This window comes from Mauremys mutica, chromosome 3 (assembly GCF_020497125.1).
Source record: "Mauremys mutica isolate MM-2020 ecotype Southern chromosome 3, ASM2049712v1, whole genome shotgun sequence".
Lineage (NCBI taxonomy): Eukaryota > Metazoa > Chordata > Testudines > Geoemydidae > Mauremys > Mauremys mutica.
This window is the reverse complement of record NC_059074.1, coordinates 98,487,131-98,507,390: the sequence shown is the minus strand read 5'-3', so window position 1 is coordinate 98,507,390 and position 20,260 is coordinate 98,487,131. Positions and strand designations below refer to the sequence as shown.

Genomic DNA, 20,260 nt, shown 5'->3' with positions numbered 1-20,260 from the left:
TTCATTGTATTAACATTGACCATAATGACATTCATTATAATACCTAATGTATGACACATACCCTTCCATAAGCATTACATTGTAATTCAACATGGACTGTAGCATTCATTGTGATGGTTCCTTTCAGTAATAATGTGGATTTTTTAAAATAATTCCAGTAATATTTCCATTGTATTTGAGCATTAATTAATGTTCACTTATTATAAAGTGGTATTCACTGCCTACTTAGGGAAGATGAAACCCTGCCTTGCAGTGGTAACTTAAATTCTCAGGATGCTCCAGGGTAGTCCAAAGGGATACTGGCAATCCCAAAGCTCTACAAGTCAGATGTAAAACTCCACTGAAAACACACATACTACAGCATTGCTTTATTATTTATGAAATTTTAAGCCATCTTATACATGAAATCAGCTTGCTTCTATGGGGTGGTGATTGATAATGAAAGAAGAGGAATCCTCAGACCTAAGTTTTCAAACACAGATGACTGAAGTTAGCCATTTAAATAAACATTGAGTTTCACTACCATCAAGAGTAGCTGATACCCATATATGGAGTTAGATGCCTATGTTTTCAGCTGTTTGAAAATTGTGGCCCTAAGACATGAAACAGTAGTGGCACTACAGCACAGTTTAGAGTTTGATTTTTTTTGTGTAGCTTTTTTGGCAGTGTGCAGCTTCTCCCCAGTAGAATTTTGGGTGTCACAGGGAGCACATCAAGCCTAATAGTTTTCTAAATTCCTGCAAAGAACCTTTCAGAAAAACACACACAGCTACTTTTCATTATGGTCTAAGCAAAGAGCAGGATTCTACAGACTATAATGTGATGGATAGCTAGAGAACATTGCCAAATGTTGCACTCTATTACAGCCATGCAACTCAACTGAAACCAAGGGGGAAGAAAACTTGTGATGTTGCACAGGTGTCACAGAGAAAAGAATTTGCTGCTTATCAGCTCTACTCCAAGACTCCCTGGTGGTTTATTTACAGTTATTGTCTGTAAATAAAATTTCTCCTTTTGATCAGCAATGTCCCTTCTTCCCTACCAAACAGAGCACAACTGCACATTCTGTATATCCTATCCATATGCAAAACTATCACTAATTTTAATGGGATATCAAGAGTAAAACCTGTGCAGAACATGCAAGAGAGATCTGCATTGAGAGTCAGGGAATTTAGCCCATATTTTACAATTTCCAAAGAGTCCAAGAGTATCAAGGCACATAAGATGTCAAGCAGCTAGTTGTGTTCATCCTCTACCTCTTCCAGTGGGATGTGGAGGTACTCAGTCACCCTACGTAATAGGTCCTGGAACTGGCAGTAGTCATCCGGGAGTGAGGAGGGAGCCAAAAACACTGTTGCATCCAGGGACAAGGAAAGGAACCACTCCACTTCTGGCAGGCTAAGCAGTTCTTCCCCTAATACGAGTTCTAAATGCCTACTCAATGACTGTTGAAGAGGTGAGATGGAGGAACCCCTACCGAGCTGAGCAGAAAGGTTCCTAAGGTGGATATTGGGGCCAGGACCCCCGGGACAGCCAACAAGGTGGATCCAATGGTTGCTGCAGAGGACTCCAAGGAGTGGGGTATCAATGATTCCTTTGCTGAGAAAAAGGAGAGTGCTGACACTAAATTGGTAGAACCTTCAAATAGTCATATCAATGGCACAGGAGGGGTGGACCCTGCACTCCATTCAAGTCCTCTGATTCCAAGAAGTCAGAGCCTAGTTCAAATGGCAGTACCGGCAGAACCACAGGAGTTGTAGGGGAGTGGGTGTGAACATGACCCAAACAAGGTAAGTACAATGTAGGAGATCATACCCCCTGAAGAGCTGGAGACCTTATCTCCAAGGCAAAGAGTTCATGAGGCCTGAGGGCCAATTTGATCCTCCCTGGCATCAGTAGTACATGCTCCACAGTTGGAACTGGATTTGGAACCAGAGCTGGAATGGTAGCACAAGGGTGCATGCAAGGACCAACAGACATTACTACTTTGAAAAGTTCTGACTCCAGGTGCATGCATATAACCCTCAGTGGAATACAATAGGAAGCATCATTTGAAGAAAAACATATGATTGGCTCAGTTGTTCTGCATGTCACAGAAGGTAAACTGCTAATCTGTTTGGGTTTGGAATGGGGCTAGGCCAGGATACATTGTGTGACTGACCATCTGCTTATAGGATTCTCGATAGGGCTGCTGAGCTGTTTCACTCTTCCTGACCCCCAGTTTTTGGGAAGGGTCAACAGATTTTGGGCTGATGCTTGTCTCACTGACCAATGCAATTTGCAGATCCTTGACTGGGCTTTTTGTTGCATGGGAGTCTAGGGAGGCCTGACACATTGTGGGTCTGACCATCCACTAGGAGGTTGTTCCTGGGTATGCCTACTGCAACAAATCTTTACTGGGGGATGAGAACAAGGATTGTGGGCTGGTGTTTCTGTCACTAAATATTGCACCTTCTCTACTCCTTCAGAGCCCCCTTTCAATCTTCAGAAGAGAGTAGGGGCATGAGGCACCACAACTACAACTTCCATGATGCACTGCAGCAGCTCAGGCAGACACAGATAAATGTCAAACTGACCTGAAACTAAATGTTTTGATTCAGTTCAACAACCAGAATATTTCATTTCAGGTTGACCAACCCTGAAACAAAAAAATTCATTTTGATTTTTCCCAATCGTTGGCAAAATTAGAATTTTGCATGGAAATATTTGGCTGGGAAAACACCAACCAATTCCAATACATAAGCATAAAGCACATTTGTAAGTTTCCATTTTTAAAAAAATTACAATCCTATTTGGTGTAGTGTTCCTCTTTTGTCTCTAATTGTGTGTGTTATGCAATCATATTTTTCTTACATGGATTTAACTTATAATTGGAGACATACCTATCCCCTAGAACTGGAAGGGACCTTGAAAGGTCATTGAGTCCAGCCCCTTGGCCTTCACTAACAGAACCAAATACTGATTTTTGCCCCAGATCGCTAGGTGGCCCCCTCAAGGGTTGAACTCACAACCCTGGGTTTAGCAGGCCACTGCTCAAACCACCTCCCTCCTTTATAGTTATATAGATACAGACATATATGTTACTTACGTCAGTATAAGAAAAATGTGATTGCACAACATACCATGAAAGACACAAAAGAGGAATGCTATACAGAATGGGATTTTTGTGTATTTCTGCCTGAGCTCTGCATATATCTTATATCAATATAAAAAAAAACAAAAAAACAAAAAAAACAATGAGGAGTTAACTGAACTTCACTTCACGTCACAAAAGACCTCAAGGAGCAATGCAGTATAAACTTTCTTTCCAGAGAGGTCTTTCAATCCCAGCAGACTAAACAACATTAACTGAAACACTTAAATCAGAAGACATAGCTGACCAAATATCATCGTGTTTATGTATTTGATTAGCTTTAAAGGCATCTGTTGTCTCAAACCTATGGCATAAGTTAAATAAAGTAGTTTTAGCCAATTAATTTTATTAATTTTGGTTGCATAGGCTTGCCAGTTAGGAAATCTTGTTTCCAAAGCCATGGACAATAAAATATTGACTAATTTCTTCATATTTTTATGTACTGTACTAAAATGACTAACATTAAAATGTATAGCTGTGTTTAGTTCTAGATCAAATATCTGTAAGAAAGAAAGAAAGAAACTTTGATTGTATGACCTTCGAGGAACCAGAAGAAGATTAAGTGATAATTGCTGCTGTAGAGTTCTTTAGGGTGGAAGATGCAAAGTTGGTGGATAAATTGCAGAGAGTACTCTCCACATCTACTAATACCTCTGCAGACATGCTGTGCAATTCTGCAATGCAAAAATGTAGATGTAATTGTAGGAGTCCTGCCTCATTAAATACACAATAAAGTGTGCATTTGAATGATACAGGGCTCTGCAGGAGATATTTTGATATGAATTGTATTATTTGAGAGTAGCATGTGATCATATAATTAAAGACTGTCACACCATATATACACAAGTGACTGACTGGCTCTGGAGACTGAACTACACTTTCATTCAAGAAGGTGGTCATTCCAGGTCAAAGTAACTATCTGGTGGATAAAAGAAGTACAGTTTGGGGGCTGTCAATCAGTCATCTTTCCTGACACTAGATGACAGGGGATGGATCACTTGATAATTGCCCTGTTTTGTTCATTCTCTCTGAAGCATCCGGCAGTGGCCGCTGTCGGAAGACAGGATACTGGTCTAGATGTACCATTGATCTGATCCAGTATGGCCATTCTTATGTTCTTATGAACATACTCTGTGCGCCTCTGGCATCACCATTTTAATAAAACTGAATTCTTACTCAAAACATGAGCAAATTAATGCAGAAAGAAAACTGTTGTAAACACGCGCTGTTCTTACATAAACGTCCCTTCTTCACAACTAACTAAATGAGATTCTTTCAGAAAACTTTCAAATGCCTCATGATATTTCACTTGAAAGTTTCAAAAAACTTCTTTACAGCAAGAATATATTAATGAAAAAACCAAAAGTTTATTGATGTTACAACTCTCCTGCTCCTTACTCTTCCCCTCCTCCCCAAAGTGGACTACTTCTGGCACAATAATTACAAGGGCTAATGGGACTAAACAAATAAAGCAAACTTTTCAGTCAGAAAAGATATTCTGCTATATAGCAATGCCTCTGAAACCCTGATGATTGAAAAGGCATGTAGATACCAATCAGAAATTCATCCAGCCATCTCACGAGATGGGGATGGTGTTCTTCATACATTGTGAGAAATGCTATATATATTTCCAGTGAAAACAGGGAATGCTCAGACAGGTCCATATTAAAAAAAAAAAAAGCTTCACCAAAAATAACTGTAAATATATTCATTTGGGTAAAACAATCATCTGTGTCTATTCATGCATGCTATTTGTTCGCATTGCTGTCGCTCCTGTCGATCTGAAGTTGAGAGGAAATGGCCCCATGATTCAAGGAAACTGCTGAACTGTGTACTCAGGCTTCAGTTTGAGAGATGGGTTCATTTATCATCATAATAAGCTATTACCATTGATAGGTCACAACTCATTGAAGAGACAGTCAGTCTAATTGGCTCAATTCCGTTAGCTTTGGATGTGCCTCAAGGAGTTGGAGATGAGCAGTACTTTGCAGGTAATATTCAATCACCCAACAAACTGCTTGTTTAATAATTCATCACATTTCAAATTGGGGTTTTATCATATTACTCCCATTTCAATCTGCTGAATGTCTGGTCTTAACTCTTTCATCTCTTGGGCCCATGGAAATAAACAGAACTTTAAAAAAAGTTAGCTTCGAGAGACTTATTGCATATTTAAAATCTCTACTGAGGTTTCCCTTCTAAAGAAATTTGCTGTCATTAGTTCAATTATCTCTCTGAAAAACAAAATCTTTGGCCTCACCTTACCATCCTGTTGAGGATCAAAATATGGTAGTGAAAGCTAATGGGATCCTAAGGGAATGCAACTCAGCTTGCATTCCAGGGATTAACCAAGCAGTCTGGACTCATTCAGAAATCTTTTGCAGCAGGTAATGATAGAGTAAAGGAGACAAGGGCCTGAGGGCTTTTAAAAAACACAATATTCTAGTCAGATGTTAGATAATCAGATCAAAGCATAAGTAATTCATGTTATTAGAAACTTTTGTTGTTTTTACTTTTAAAACTGTAAAAGAAAACAATTGAAATACACACTATCAACTTCATGAAAAAACTCGTGCAGATACAGACAGACATCATCTTCCTTTCCAAATGCAAACAGATGGACAGCATACCAAAAGGACTGAAGGTAAAAAATCCATTATAATCAACATACCACACAGACTATGGTGAGAGATTGTGCCACACAGTCTTAAAGAAACTGAGGAACCACCTGATCAGCATCCTATACAGCAAGCAGGAGAAGATCAAGAATGAGCTCTCAAAACTGGAGACTCTCATAAAAACCAACCTTCCACACAAACTTCCTCATGGCTGGACTTTACAAAAACTAGACAAGTCATTTACAACACACACTTTACTTCTCTACCGTGGAAAAAAGACACTAAACTATCTAAACTCCTACGTGCCACAAGGGGCCAAAATAGTGGTACCCTTAACTCACCCAACAATATTGTTAATCTATCCAGCTACATTCTTAGCCTGGCAGAAGAGTGTGTCCTATCTCGGGGCCTCTCCTTCTGCCCCACCATCCCCACGAACATGATACAGTTCTGCGGTGACCTAGAATCCTACTTTTACCATCTCCAACTCAAGTAATATTTCCAGCACACCACTGGAACAGCACACTAACCCACAGAAACCTTCCTACCAGTGCTACAAAAAGAAGGATTCTGCGTGGACTCCTCCTGAAGGTCGAAACAACAGACTGGACTTTTACATAGAATCCTACCGCCAATGTGCACGGGTTGAAATTGTGGAAAAGCAGCATCACTTGCCCCATAACTCAGCCATGCAGAACATGCTATCCACAGCCTCAGAAACAACTCTGACATTATAATTAAAAAGGCTGAAAAAGGAGGTGCTGTAGTCATCATGAATAGGTCGGAATATGAACGAGAGGCTGCTAGGCAACTCTCTGATCCCTCATTCTACAGGACATTACCCTATGATCCTACTGAGGGTTACCAAAAGAAACTGCACCATCTGCTCAAGAAACTCCCTGAAGAAACACAGGAACAAATCTACACAGACACACCCTTAAAGCCCTGACCAGGGGTATTCTATCTGCTACCCAAGATCCATAAACCTGGGAATCCTGGATGCCCCATCATCTCAGGCATTGGCACCCTGACAGCAGGACTGTCTGTCTAGGTGGACTATCTCCTCAGGCCCTATGCTACCAGCACTCCCAGCTATCTTCGAGACACCACTTACTTCCTGAGGAAACTACAATCCATTGGTAATCTTCCAGAAAACACCATCCTAGCCACTATGGATGTAGAAGCTCTCTACACCAACATTCCACACAAAGATGGACTAAAAACCATCAGGAACAATATCCCCGATAATGTCACGGCAAATCTGGTGACTGAACTTTGGGCCTTTGTCCTCACCCACAACTATTTCAGATTTGGGGACAATTTATACCTTCAAGTAAGCAGCACTGCTATGGGTACCCACATGGCCCCACAGTATGCCAACATCTTTATGGCTGACTTAGAACAACACTTCCTCAGCTCTCATCCCCTAGTGCCCCTCCTCTACTTGTGCTACATTGATGACATCTTCATCATCTGGACCCATGGGAAGGAGGCACTTGAGGAATTCCAGCTGGATTTCAACAATTTCCACCCCACCATAAACCTCAGCCTGGACCAGTCCACACAAGAGATCCTCTTCCTGGACACTACAGTGCAAATAAGCAATGTTCACATAAACACCACCCTCTACCAGAAACCTACTAACTGCTATACTTACCTACATGCCTCCAGCTTTCATCTAGACCACATCACATGATCCATTGTCTACAGCCAAGCTCTAAGATACAACCGCATTTGCTCCAATCCCTCAGATAGAGATAAACAGCTACAGGATCTATCAAGCATTCTTAAAACTACAACATCCATGTGGTGAAGTGAAGAAACATTGACAGAGCCAGAACGGTACCCAGAAGTCACCTACTACAAGACAGGCTCAACAAGGAAAGTAACAGAATGCCACTAGCCATCACCTACAGCACCCCAACTAAAACCTCTCCAGCACATCATCAAGGATGTACAACCTATCCTGAAGGACAATCCCTCACTCTCACAGACTTTGGGAGACATGCCAGTCCTCGCTTACAGACAGCCCCCTAACTTGAAGCAAATACTCACCAGCAACTACACACCACACAACAAAAACACTAACCCAGGAACCAATCCCTGCAACAAACCCTGTTGCCAACTCTGTCCACATAGCTACTCAAGGGACACCATCATAGGACCTAACCACATCAGACTCACCATCAGGGGCTCATTCACCTGCATATCTACCAGTATGATATATGCCATCATGTGCCAGCAATGCCCCTCTGCCATGTACATTGGCCAAACAGGACAGTCTCTACGCAAAAGAATAAATGGACACAAATCAGACATCAAGAATTGTAACATTCAAAAACCAGTAGGAGAACACTTCCATCTTCCTGGACACTCAATAACATACTTAAAAGTGGCAATTCTTCAACAAAAAAATGTAAAAAATGGATTTCAACGAGAAACTGCAGAACTGGAATTAATTTGTAAACTGGACACCATCAAATTAGGCCTAAATAAAGACTGGGAGTGGATCAGTCGCTACAAAAAGTAATTTTCCCTCTGCTGATACTCACACCTTATTGTCAACTGTTGAGTGATGTCCACCTTGATTGAATTGGCCTTGTTAGCACTGACCCCCCACTCAGTAAGGCAACTCCCATCTTTTCATGTGCTGTAATATATATACTGCTTTCTGTATTTTTCATTCCATGCATCTGATGAAGTGGGTTATAAGCCCACAAAAGTTTATGCCCAAATAAATTTGTTAGTCTCTAAGGTGCCACAAGGACTCCTTGTTGTTTTTTCAAGTTTCCTGTTGGTCTGTTGTTTTTCTGTCATCTCTGACTGGCATTTGTTTCTCAACATTTCACACAGAAAGTTGTTTATTAGTTCAGGAAAGGAATTACCACTTTTCAGTCTATCAGAAAACTCCAGTTTTCAGTGCTGACCTCTCAAAAGCTCATTTTCTTCCAGGAATATTGATGATGCTAAATGCTAGGTGAATGCTTGGATAACCTCTGGAAGAATCATACCATTATTATTTACTATTAGGCCAAGATTTTCAAAAGTTCCTAGTGATGTTGGGTGCCTTGATTTTTGGGTGACTAACTTGACACACCTTAAAGGAAGGATTTTCAGAAAGTGCTGAACATCCATCCTCTGAAAATCAGGCCCTGTTAAGTAATCTGCTTAGTCAATTTACACAAGCTGGGGATCTGCCTCATAGACCTTACTTTGGGCCTATCTAGTCCATCTAGTCCCATTTCAGAGAGGACTAGATCAAAGTGCTCTAACGAACTGTTAACGCATGTCAGAAAACTGTAGAGGAACAGTTAGTCTGCGGCAGGTGTGGGGGATTGATTCACACCCCTTCTTGCCATGGTCTAATTGTTCATGTACTTTTTTTAAACACTGAGGATTCTGGATAATTTATAGAATTATGCTTTCTGTTTTTTAAACTGTTATGTAATTATCATTATAATAATAATTATTATACTCCTATCTAAACAGACTTGTCTCACACAACATTCCCTCCGGTGATTTCAACCAAGCCTGAATGAGACCCGTCTTTCATGAAGCAAACTCACTGTCCACTTACTTTGTAGATGAATAATGACAGTGTCTTCTTTGTCCCCCAAATGAACTAGCGCAAGCTTTTGATGCACACCTCAAGATAGGGTTCTCCCCACCCCACTGTTTACTTCTTCCTGTTATTCTTCGTCCCTTGAAATTTTTACAGTCTTTCACTAGCATTCAGTTCAGACTGATGAGAGGAGAGTCACTGTGAACCATACAATATTTAATTGACATGCAAACAGCCAAACAGATAAACATTTCTTGTCTAACAGAAATCTATTTTTCACCTTTGCTGGCAACCAGTCCCTAGACAGAGATCTTAAGAATATAATTGTAAGCATCTATATGTATTTCCTTCCACAGTGATACTGATGACCAATTTGACATCAGCTTTTGAGACTTCGTATGACATTCTTTGGTGAACTAGAATGTACTGGAGTACTGTGTCCAGCTCTGGGCACCACACTTGGGGAAAGTTGTGGACAAATTGGAGAAAGTTCAGAGCAGAATAACAAAAATCATTAAAAAGAACAGGAGTACTTGTGGCACCTTAAAGACTAACAAATTTATTTTAGCATGAGCTTTCGTGAGCTACAGCTCACTTCTTCGGATGCATGTTCCATTCTATGCATCCGAAGAAGTGAGCTGTAGCTCACGAAAGCTCATGCTAAAATAAATTTGTTAGTCTTTAAGGTGCCACAAGTACTCCTGTTCTTTTTGCGGATACAGACTAACACGACTGCTACTCTGAAACCAAAAATCATTAACAGTCTAGAAAACATGACCTATGAGGAAAGACTGAAAACACTGGCTTTGTTTGGTCTAGAGAAGAGAAGGCTGAGGGGGGTACATTCCTATGATTCTATGTATATACCAGAGTTGGGAAATCCCTGTAACTCTTCTGCACCCCCTTGCCAACTGGTGTTAAGGGCAGGGCCGGCTCCAGCGTTTTTGCCACCCCAAGCGGCAGAACTCCCCCCCCACACACACACAAATCACCACTTCATTCTTCGGCGGCAATTCGGTGGCAGGTCCTTTGCTCCGAGAGGGACCGAGGGATCCGCCTCTGAATTGCTGCCGAAGACCCAGACGTGCTGCCCCTTTCCATTGGCCGCCCCAAGCACCTGCTTGCTGTGCTGGTGCCTGGGGCCAGCCCTGGTTAAGGGGTTCTTGGGGCAGAGTTGTAAATTCAAATTTTAATTTTAAACAAATCTAAATTTAAAAAATAAAGTAAAATATCTGATTTGAAACATAAGAATTCAATTTTATCCACCTTGCTGGACACCCATTTGATTTTACTTCCATTTAAATAAATATGACATTTTATCCATCAGAATTGATTAGCTCAAAATAAACAAACAAACTAACAAACTTAAAAGAGTGTTGTGTGTGTGTATATATATATGCATATCTCAGGGCAGCTAGAGTTCTTAATAATTGAGCAAAATTCACTCGGTCAGTTATGACATACCGTAGTGCTATCAATGTTATTTGTTAACATTTAATGTTTTCCAAGAAGTGCCAGCAGATCTCGAAAGAAAAGCTTATCAAAAAATTAGCTTCCAATAGCACTTTGTCTGTCATCTCAACTATCAGGAAGTGTCAAGCAGAGACTGCTGTCCTTTCCCAGGCTTGCAGTGAAAACAAGCCAAAATGTTTTCATATTTTGGTATCAAATTGCGGCTATCAAGTCTGATGATCTAGAAACAGTCTCCAATTTTTGCTATCTGAAGCTAAACCATGGGAATACTAGATGGAGTTTTGAGGGTCCAGATGCATTAATAATTTAGGACAATTGATCCTGGCATTTCTGTTTCAGTCCATCATTGTATTATTTACGCTGGTTTATGGGGGTGGGCGGGTTCTGTGTGATCTGTATTCTGTCATTTCTTTTGCATGATTCTGTTTCTTGGACCAGAACTGCACCAAAAATGAACACAAATGGAAGGAAATAAAAGCGCAAAGCCCTGTTATACACATAGCAGTAAGACACTTACACTGTTTTTGTTTTTCCTTAAACTATGGTGATGTACTATTTTACAGCATTCACTAAGCTGTACCTGCAGTCGTTTTCAACACCTAAACTCCCATTGCTGCATAATAATACCAAGCAGCACAGGGTCTTAAAGTCATAGCATTTTTATGGTGATGTTATTTTATACATCACACATGGCAACGCATATGCAAACAATCAGATAATTGCCCATGTAAATGGTTATTTGTCCATGTGCAATTGTTCATTTGCTTGGGCAATTTCATAAGAATATAAGAACTGCCATACTGGGTCAGACCAAAGGGCCATCAAGCCCAGTATCCTGTTCTCTGACAGTGGCCAATGGCAGGTGACCCAAAGGGAATGAACAGACAGGTTATCATCAAGTGATTCATGCCCTGTCACCCAATCCCAGCTTCTGGCAAACAGAGGCTAGGGACACCATTCCTGCCCAATTTCCTTGGTGTAGTCGCACAGTATTTTTTCAGGAACACCTTTAGATGCAAATATTCTAAGGTTTAGCCCTAAAAATTAAACCTACTGAAGGAATAAAACTAATTAAGGCTAAAAATATGCCCTTCACTCACCTTGTGCTGCATTGCTGATACAGATCATATGGGACATTAAAGCAGCCATTCTTTTGGGGCCTACACAGAAGGATAATACCTATGCACAGTGGAAAGAGTTATGGATGAAATTTTAGCCTTAATTAAATTTTTTGGTTCTTGGAGCTTTAAGACAGAATGCTAACATTATATTAACATATTCCCTTTTCTTTTAAAGATAATCAAAAATAAATTCCTAGTGGAAGCAATTGTTAAAAAGGCAGTTTTACCAAACAGGGGCTTTAAAATGTTTGATATTTATCTGATAAATAGAACAAAAGCATTTTCTACACTAGGCAGAATCTCTCAGCCCATGTCACTTCCCGCAGCCCCCATTGGCCTGGAACAGCGAATCGCAGCCTGTGGGAGCTGCGATCGGCCGAACCTGCGGGTGCTGCAGGTAAACAAACCGTCCCGGCATGCCAGCGGATTTCCCTGACAGGCCGCGTGTCAAAGGTTGCCGATCCCTGTCTTAGGATATGTCCACACTGCAGTTAAATACCTGGGGCTGGCCCATGCCAGCCGACTTAGGCTCATGGGCCTTGGGATAAGGGGCTGTTTAATTGCAGTATGGATGTTGGGGCTTGGGCTGAGCCCAGATTCTAGGACCCTGTGGGGTGGGAGAGTCCCAAAGCTCAGGTTGCAGCACCAGCCAGAATCTCTACATTCCACAGTTAACCAGCCACTTAGCCCAAGCCCCAGGAGCTAGAGTCAGCAGGCACTGGCCAGCCGCAGGTGTCTAATTGCAGTGTAGACATACCCTTACAGAGTATTGTGTTACCAAGTACTTATGACTGCCTCAATCCAGAATTAAATTGGAAGCCATAAAATAGACAGAAAAGCTATTATATGATCCCTGTTAAATCTTAATAGTAGCCAAGCAAAAACTTTCTTCTTAATAAAATAATCTAGCAGTTTGCAAAATTATATTGTTTCAGAATAATCCAAATAACAGCCTTTCATCTGATGAATAAACCACGCCTTCAAATTTTCATTTTAAACCAATATATGCTAAAACAAGCATCTGAAAACTTTTATTTTTGTTTTAAAAAAAACCCCAACAATCTGCATTTTATGTAACACAAGAACTGCATGTATTTTATATTTTTAATATGGTAAAATTTCACCTAACTTCTGACATTGCTAGTAGTGCAGTAGTATTTTGTTGTTGTTGTTGTTCTGTTTTTCTAAAAAAACAAGAACAACAACAACAACAACTGAGATGTTACATTCATTTTCTTGCTTTCTTGTCCCCAGTCATACAGTCAGTCACTTTCACATAAACAAGAGTCCTAAGAGCATTACCTACAGTCTTCCGTTACTCACTTTGTAGCCCAACCTTTTTAGAGAAACCAGAATCTGCCACAGAACAATCTTATTTAACTCCAGTGTCATCCATTGTTAAGCAAAGCTCAGGGTTACAAACTCAGTATCATCCCATTTTACAACTCTTGTGTCATGTGAAAGTAGCACTTGTAGGTGGGTTGAAAACATGCAGCTAGAATACATATGGAAATCAACATGTGCACCACACGCCAGCCTTATGTTAAAAGAAGCCTTTCAAATAAAGGTTTTCAGGTATGTTTGAAAACTGGGATCTCTCAATATAGAGGGACAGTTGTCCTCATGTTTTACTCAAATTTATTTTTAGAGAGAACATTTTAATGAAAGGGGTAGAGACAAAAAGAAAGGGGGTTGAAGTTGTAGCATGGATCCCAGAGTTATGGATTACACTAAACTTAAATGTCTTGATATAAAGCTTCTTAAAACCTTTCTCTGCATACTTTTAAGGCAGGTAAAGCACACCTAACCTAAAACAGCAATTATTATACGTGTAACACAGCTAGCAGTCATAGTTGAGAAGGGCTGGTTTAATCCAGTTTCAGCTTTTTAGAGAGATGTTTTATTGAGTTTACAAATAAGAACCTGCAATACTCCATTTCCATAGCAATACACTAAATCATCCAAGCTAAGCATGTCATCATGACTATAATTTACATGATGTAACATGACAGTTAAGATGTACTGTGGTAATTTGTGAGTGCTTTCAGTATTATTGTAGTATCAAAAATTTATATGGTTCAGTTATTAAGGCAAATTGTTTCATTCATACAGAAATGTCTGACAGTAAACCACAAAGGACCTTCAAATTACACTGAAAAAATGTCTTCTATGTTCAGACAATTTGCACACACTCTTCCCATTATTTTGTTCACTAAATGGAAAAGAAGTTTGTCTGTGTAAAATTTCACTAGGGTACAGGAAAAGTTCACTGTGTATGGAAGCTATAAAAAACTTTCCTTACCCAGCTGAATGGGCTTGACTATCTTTAAGCATCTTATAGCCATGAATAGGATGCCCACATTCTTTGGAAATGATGCTGTTTAATCTTCACATGCTCACTTACCTTTTGTCATGTTGATTTCCAGCCAACAGGACAAAAATAGGCAGATGAGCTTGAAGAGACTAGAATGAAAAATGTGCTGAAGCACACTATCGTTCCATATACTTCACCATAATCAGAAAAAAGCTCAAGTTCTGAACACAGTCCCAAATTCCAAAGACTGACAGAAAACTCATTTTAAGAACACACCACCTGTGATGACAGAAAGTCTGTGGATAGCAAGCCTGATATTGAGACCACTAAGGCAGCCAGGGAGATCTTCAAAGATTTTAAAAGTAACGTAGTGCAGTAACCTTCAGAGGGCAGACACTTATTTGTTCATATATTTACGTGCTTGGGTGGGGGGTGGGAGTGGATCTGAATAAAGATGAGCAGTGAAACTGGCACAAAGTTTAATACAGCACCTTCTGAGTTCCAGGGCAGAGTTCCCTACACAAGTTTATGCCAAGCATTAAAGTTTTGTAACCTAACTCACAACATCTGATATACAGTTTGCATCTGTGAAAAGCAGGATAGGAAACAGCCTTTCATATCCAAGGATGAGATGGAAAGAGAAGAGGACAACCTGAAACACATATTCATATGCCAACCAATTTGTTCAAAAAACAACACTGCAAATTATCTGAGCTCTCTAAGACCTGACAGCAGAGCCTCAAGAGGTCTCAGAATTGAAGTACTTAGTTAATTCTGCTCTCCCTTGACACTTTGTGTCTCATAAGGATTCTCTGCATGCGCAACTCAGTTCTTTTCAGCAAGCAATTTTGCTGGTCAAATATCTATCCAATTCAATCTTCCCTTCAACAGGAACTAAAAAAAAATTGCTTACATCTTTCCTTAGCAATAAATTAAATTATCATACAGGCAAGGACCATCTGCACTTACTCTGTTGCCCAAATAAGGACTGGGTGCACTCCAGTAATAAATCAGCGGCAGCACTCTTCTGGCAGCCACATTACTGATGCTAAGCTGCTGAGGTCCACCAAAACTGTCCTGCTGAGGTGTAACTCGAAGGAGACCAGGTACGTCAGTCAGATACCAGCCATTCATGTCTCCTACCTATAATGACAGAATAAAATACCTGTTGGAAGGAGAGTCAAGATATCAAAGTCCCAGCACCCACCAGCCTCTGTTTTGTTTTTTGTCTTCTTTGCAGCTTCATTTGGTTTAAGATCTTGATTAATCTCAGTGAAGAATCATATTCAGTGACATGAGACTATTCATAGGAAAATGAATCTACTGTATGCATACCAGCTCTTGGATTTTTGTGTCCTGGATAGCCACTTAGGCTGCCAAAAAGTTAGGGGATGCCATAGGTAAATATTTGTTCCCAGTGGCTTAACAGAGAATTCCCAATAATATTTGAATAAGAGCCATTCATGCTTCCACTGTAGGTCACACAATACAAATACTCTGTAAGTGATATAAGTCCCACATGGTACAGAAGCCTGAAGTGAGAGTTCAACAAATCTGAACAGATATTATTCAGACATAGACAATGTAGATTATTGTTCTAAAGACCTGTATCTTAGAAGCTCAAAGGTCTCTTCTACTGCACCAGCTAGCAAAGATCAAAAACTTCAGATCCTGAATCTCTGAAATCCTCTATCAGGAAACTAACCAGTACAGAAGAGCTTAATATACATACAAGCATGCTCAAGGCTTTTGATTTGTTTCCAGATGCCTAGATACCAGCAGAGCTATGAAATGGCTCAGCTGTGAGCTGGAAAAGCTTTCTGGATACTGGTATGTAGAGTAGTACACCAGGCAGACTGCTTTACTCCCAGAGTTCCCATATACCAAACAGCCATAACAAGTAGCTATTTAACCTGAAACAAATTTTCCCAAGCTAGATTTACAGACATGTATTACAGCCCCTTTATAAAGAAATTGGTGTCCAGACTTTGAGACCTTATTGAAAGTATAGAGCATGCTTGTATAAAAAAATATTTTCTACAATATGCTTTTGCAAGTAAAAGCAGCAAAGAATCCTGTGGCACCTTATAGACTAACAGACGTTTTGCAGCATGAGCTTTCGTGGGTGAATACCCACTTCTTCGGATGCAAGCAGACAGTGGGTATTCACCCACGAAAGCTCATGCTGCAAAACGTCTGTTAGTCTATAAGGTGCCACAGGATTCTTTGCTGCTTCTACAGAACCAGACTAACATGGCTACCCCTCTGATACTTTTGCAAGTAAGACCATTGGAAGGGTCACCCCACATTTAGCTTCAATGCTATATACATATTGTACAAAAGAAATTCACCAGAGGCATAAGACCCTCACTGTTTACATGCCCTGATAAAGGATATTATTTCTCACACAAATTCTGTATTTTTAAGTGCAAACTCTTAATTAACCCATATGTGTCTATATGGATATTTATTACATGCCCAGAAAAGAGGCTGCCCTATGGACACCTCAGAATTACCCTCATTTTTTCATACTTCATCATCGGCACATGCCATGACTGTTTCACACACACAGCTTCATCTCTGACAGACATTTCTGAATTGCTTTCTATATCAATCACAATGTTGATTTCAGAACATTTTCACAATGAAAACAAAGAAAGATCAGTTCTTGTGTGTGAAAAATCCTTTTCTTTTGGATACCTGAAAAGACTTACATGGTATATCATGTGCCTGCAGATCTTAGGATAACATGTGTTGTACAAGATACGTTTTAAAAGACAGCAAAACTAATGACATATTTTTGCTATGATGTTTACTATTATTTTTCTTACACTGCTGTAGGTCCAGTGAGAGTCTATACAGATGTTTGTTTTCCCTGAACAAAAACACTCCTCACAGCCTCTGGGATTATCTTGCTGCAGGTTGAAGAAACTTGGTTTACAACGATCACAGTTTTCTCCTTCAACATTTTCCTGGAAATGCACATTAGAATATTACTTCAGCTATCACATATTAAAATTAAAGGCTTTTTGCTCTCTTTTGGTTTGATACAACAATGCTAAAGGAAGACGTTTATGGGAAATTGTCCCCTAATTTTTCAATATAAGAGCCTAAATCTCCAAACAATTAAGCTGGTGCAACCCAACTAAAGTTAAAGGGATTGCATGTGTGCTACTGAAGGTAGAATTTGGCCATTTAACTTTATACCTTTTCCATGAACAAATTTTTTCACAATAATCTAATAAATCTCCTCTAAAACATGGATGGCCAAAGGAAGGAAAGCATGGGGTACAACTTGCCTATTCTTGGGAATCAGCAATGAGTGTCTAGCACCTGCAATAGCTACATGAAACCAGGTTATGCTCATCCAGCGCAAAATGCAGCTTTTCAGTTCTTCTTGTCTATGCTTGGGCTTTGCACCAGTGCAGCTACTCCTGTAGCTGGCCACTGACTGCTGAAATGAGGGCTAATCCAAGTATAGGCAAGGCCTGTATTTCTCCCTCCACGACTGACAGTATTTGCCAACCACATAGATGATCTGTGAACCTACGGAGAACTGGAGCAAAGGACCCAAGTGCCAGATCATTGCAGCATTTTGTAATTTTGTTTTACAGCAAAGGTTTATTTTACTAGTTGAGATGCTGAGTTACCAGTATGTAATCACTCTGGCCCATATGCAGAGACAGAGATGCCTCTCTGACACATGGGGTGCATTACAAAAAGGTTCACACTGTGGTGGGAGCTGAATAATGCAACAGTATTTTTCAAAGATACCCCACAGAAGAATTATCCTTATAAGAACTCTCTCCAAATTATTTTGCACATGGTCTCTTTAATCCTGGACACCGCACTATGAAATGTGCACAGATGTACCAGAATCATTGGCTCCAGGCCAGCAGAGGCTGAATAGTTTATGGAATGCCTGCCCATAACACAAGTAAATTAGGATCATCCTGGCTTTGTGGCATAGAAATAAGTTAACTGAAAGCCACTTGCCTGCCTTCTGGTCAGAGATGCCGGAGAGATGGAAAGAGTGAGGCAAATAAAGGATAAGTGGCAGAAGGGGGAGAAAAGCAGAAACACAAAGGGCAAAGAGAAGACAGGAGGGAAAAATGAGAGAAAAACAGGACACAGCTAAAGAAAAACAGGCAAAGGGCAGATTCAAATAAGGATGTTATCACCACTTATGTGGTAATTCTGTATCTATTCCTTTATCTGTTTTCATTGTCTCTCGCCAACTAGCAACATCATTTGGAGTCTGTACATCAAAAGCTTAAAGCAATTGTCAAGGCTGTTGGTCTGAAAATTTAAGATGTAGTACTACTGTACTCTAACTGTAGCTGGCCTCTGAAAGTGGTTTCTATGCACACAAATGTTTGCAGCTGCAATTTTTGAAACCACTTTGAAAATCTGGCCCTAAAAGTTCCTTTAATATGATCCAATTGAATTGCTGATGTGTTACTGTGGGCAGGGTGGGAAGAGGAAAGAAAAGTGAGGACTGAAAAGTAAATGTATTTGTTATAATAAAAGTTTCAGTAACAAAGCAGAGCACAATTGTACTCTATAACTGCAAGTAATCTACACCATTCTTGTGAGCAGACAATAAGTTAACAGAATCCTAAACCCTGAAGGTGGAAAAAGATACGTAACCCATCCCTCTGCCAGTGCAGAATTGTTTCCTACAGTAAAGTATATTTTGACTATATAACTCATCATCAAAGCTCATTTTCAAATCAGAGCATAATGAAATGTGCCCGAAGTCTGATCCTCTAGACACGATAGCTTAAAAATTAAAACCCTGATAGGAAGAGATTTTACTTCTGACAGAGAACATTTGAGTGTTATATATGTGCCAAGTGAGGATAAGATTAATACCCTGAACAGACTTCAGTGCTGTTCAACTGTCACACTAGTGGTTTATGAGTGTATTCAATATGAGATGATAGAATGAAACTTTTTTGTACACTTGTGCTCTTGAGAACTTAATAGAAGCATTTTTACACTTGTATCAGAGTCTGTAAATTAAACATCCAAATGGAACATACACAACAAATTATTGAAAAATAACCCACAGTATCTACCATGTTGCTCTCTGCTGAGCATATTCAGGATGACTTATTTCTCATGTAAGCTGCATCTTTTGGACAACAGGACCTTCATGTGTATTATTGGTATTGAGGATATTTTTAAATTAAAAATAGTTGTGTATCATTTTAAAATCGTGTTTTAATTCAAAAGCTATATCAATATTTGGCTTTCCGAATTTACACATACACAGCACTAAGAACTTCAGCCTACAGCACATACAGCCTCAGCAGTCAGATTTTAACAGCATCTTTGACAGAAATACCTTGGAGGTTTCCAAACAAAGGGACCAAAATGGAAAAGAGAATCTCCTTTGTCCAAACTTTGGCAGCAGAATGACTAAATATACTATATAACAACCTATAAAACAGAGGCCTTAAATGCCATTTCCCCTTAACCAATAGTTCAGAATATTTGCTTTTTAAAAAACATATGACAGATTATTTTTAGAGTTGACAGTGCTCAGCTGTTTTTAATGTATAGCTCCTGGGTGGATGGCAGTGGGAATTTGAAATAAGCAATTCACAGCTTTCAGAATGTCTTAAATATCTTATCTTGAGTATAATTCTATTGGGCTTACCTGAGTGGCATCTGATTCCTAATTACTTGTTTTAAAACTTGTACTCAAGACTTGAAGTGTCACAGTCAGACCAGAAACACATTAACCCTAAAAGGAGTCACAATTTTTGACACATATCACCACAGCTAAAAACCAGTTGCCTACCTTTCCGCAACAGTTGTTCTTTGAGATGTGTTGCACATGTCCATTCCACTATGGTTGTGTGTGCAGCCCATGCACAGTTGTCAGAGATTTTTCCCTGAGCGGTTCCTGCTGGGACAGTGTGAGCTCCCTCTGGTGACTCACACCACAGCACATAGCTATAAAAGGCTGCGCTGCCCTGACCCCTCTTCATTCTGTCCTACCAGCAAGATTCCAATAGAGAGGGAAAGGAA

General features: G+C 39.9%; 1 protein-coding gene across 1 annotated transcript in view; it reads right to left on the bottom strand.

The window, feature by feature from the left end:
* LAMA2 (laminin subunit alpha 2) overlaps nt 1–20,260 on the bottom strand; it is a 407,250-nt gene that overhangs the window by 238,594 nt on the left and 148,396 nt on the right. Inside the window, exons 12-13 of the mRNA XM_045010304.1 lie at nt 17,053–17,193; nt 15,191–15,364 (exon numbers count right to left, since the gene is read on the bottom strand). Coding sequence (XP_044866239.1) covers nt 15,191–15,364; nt 17,053–17,193 — 315 coding nt within the window. The remainder of the gene's footprint in view (nt 1–15,190; nt 15,365–17,052; nt 17,194–20,260) is intronic.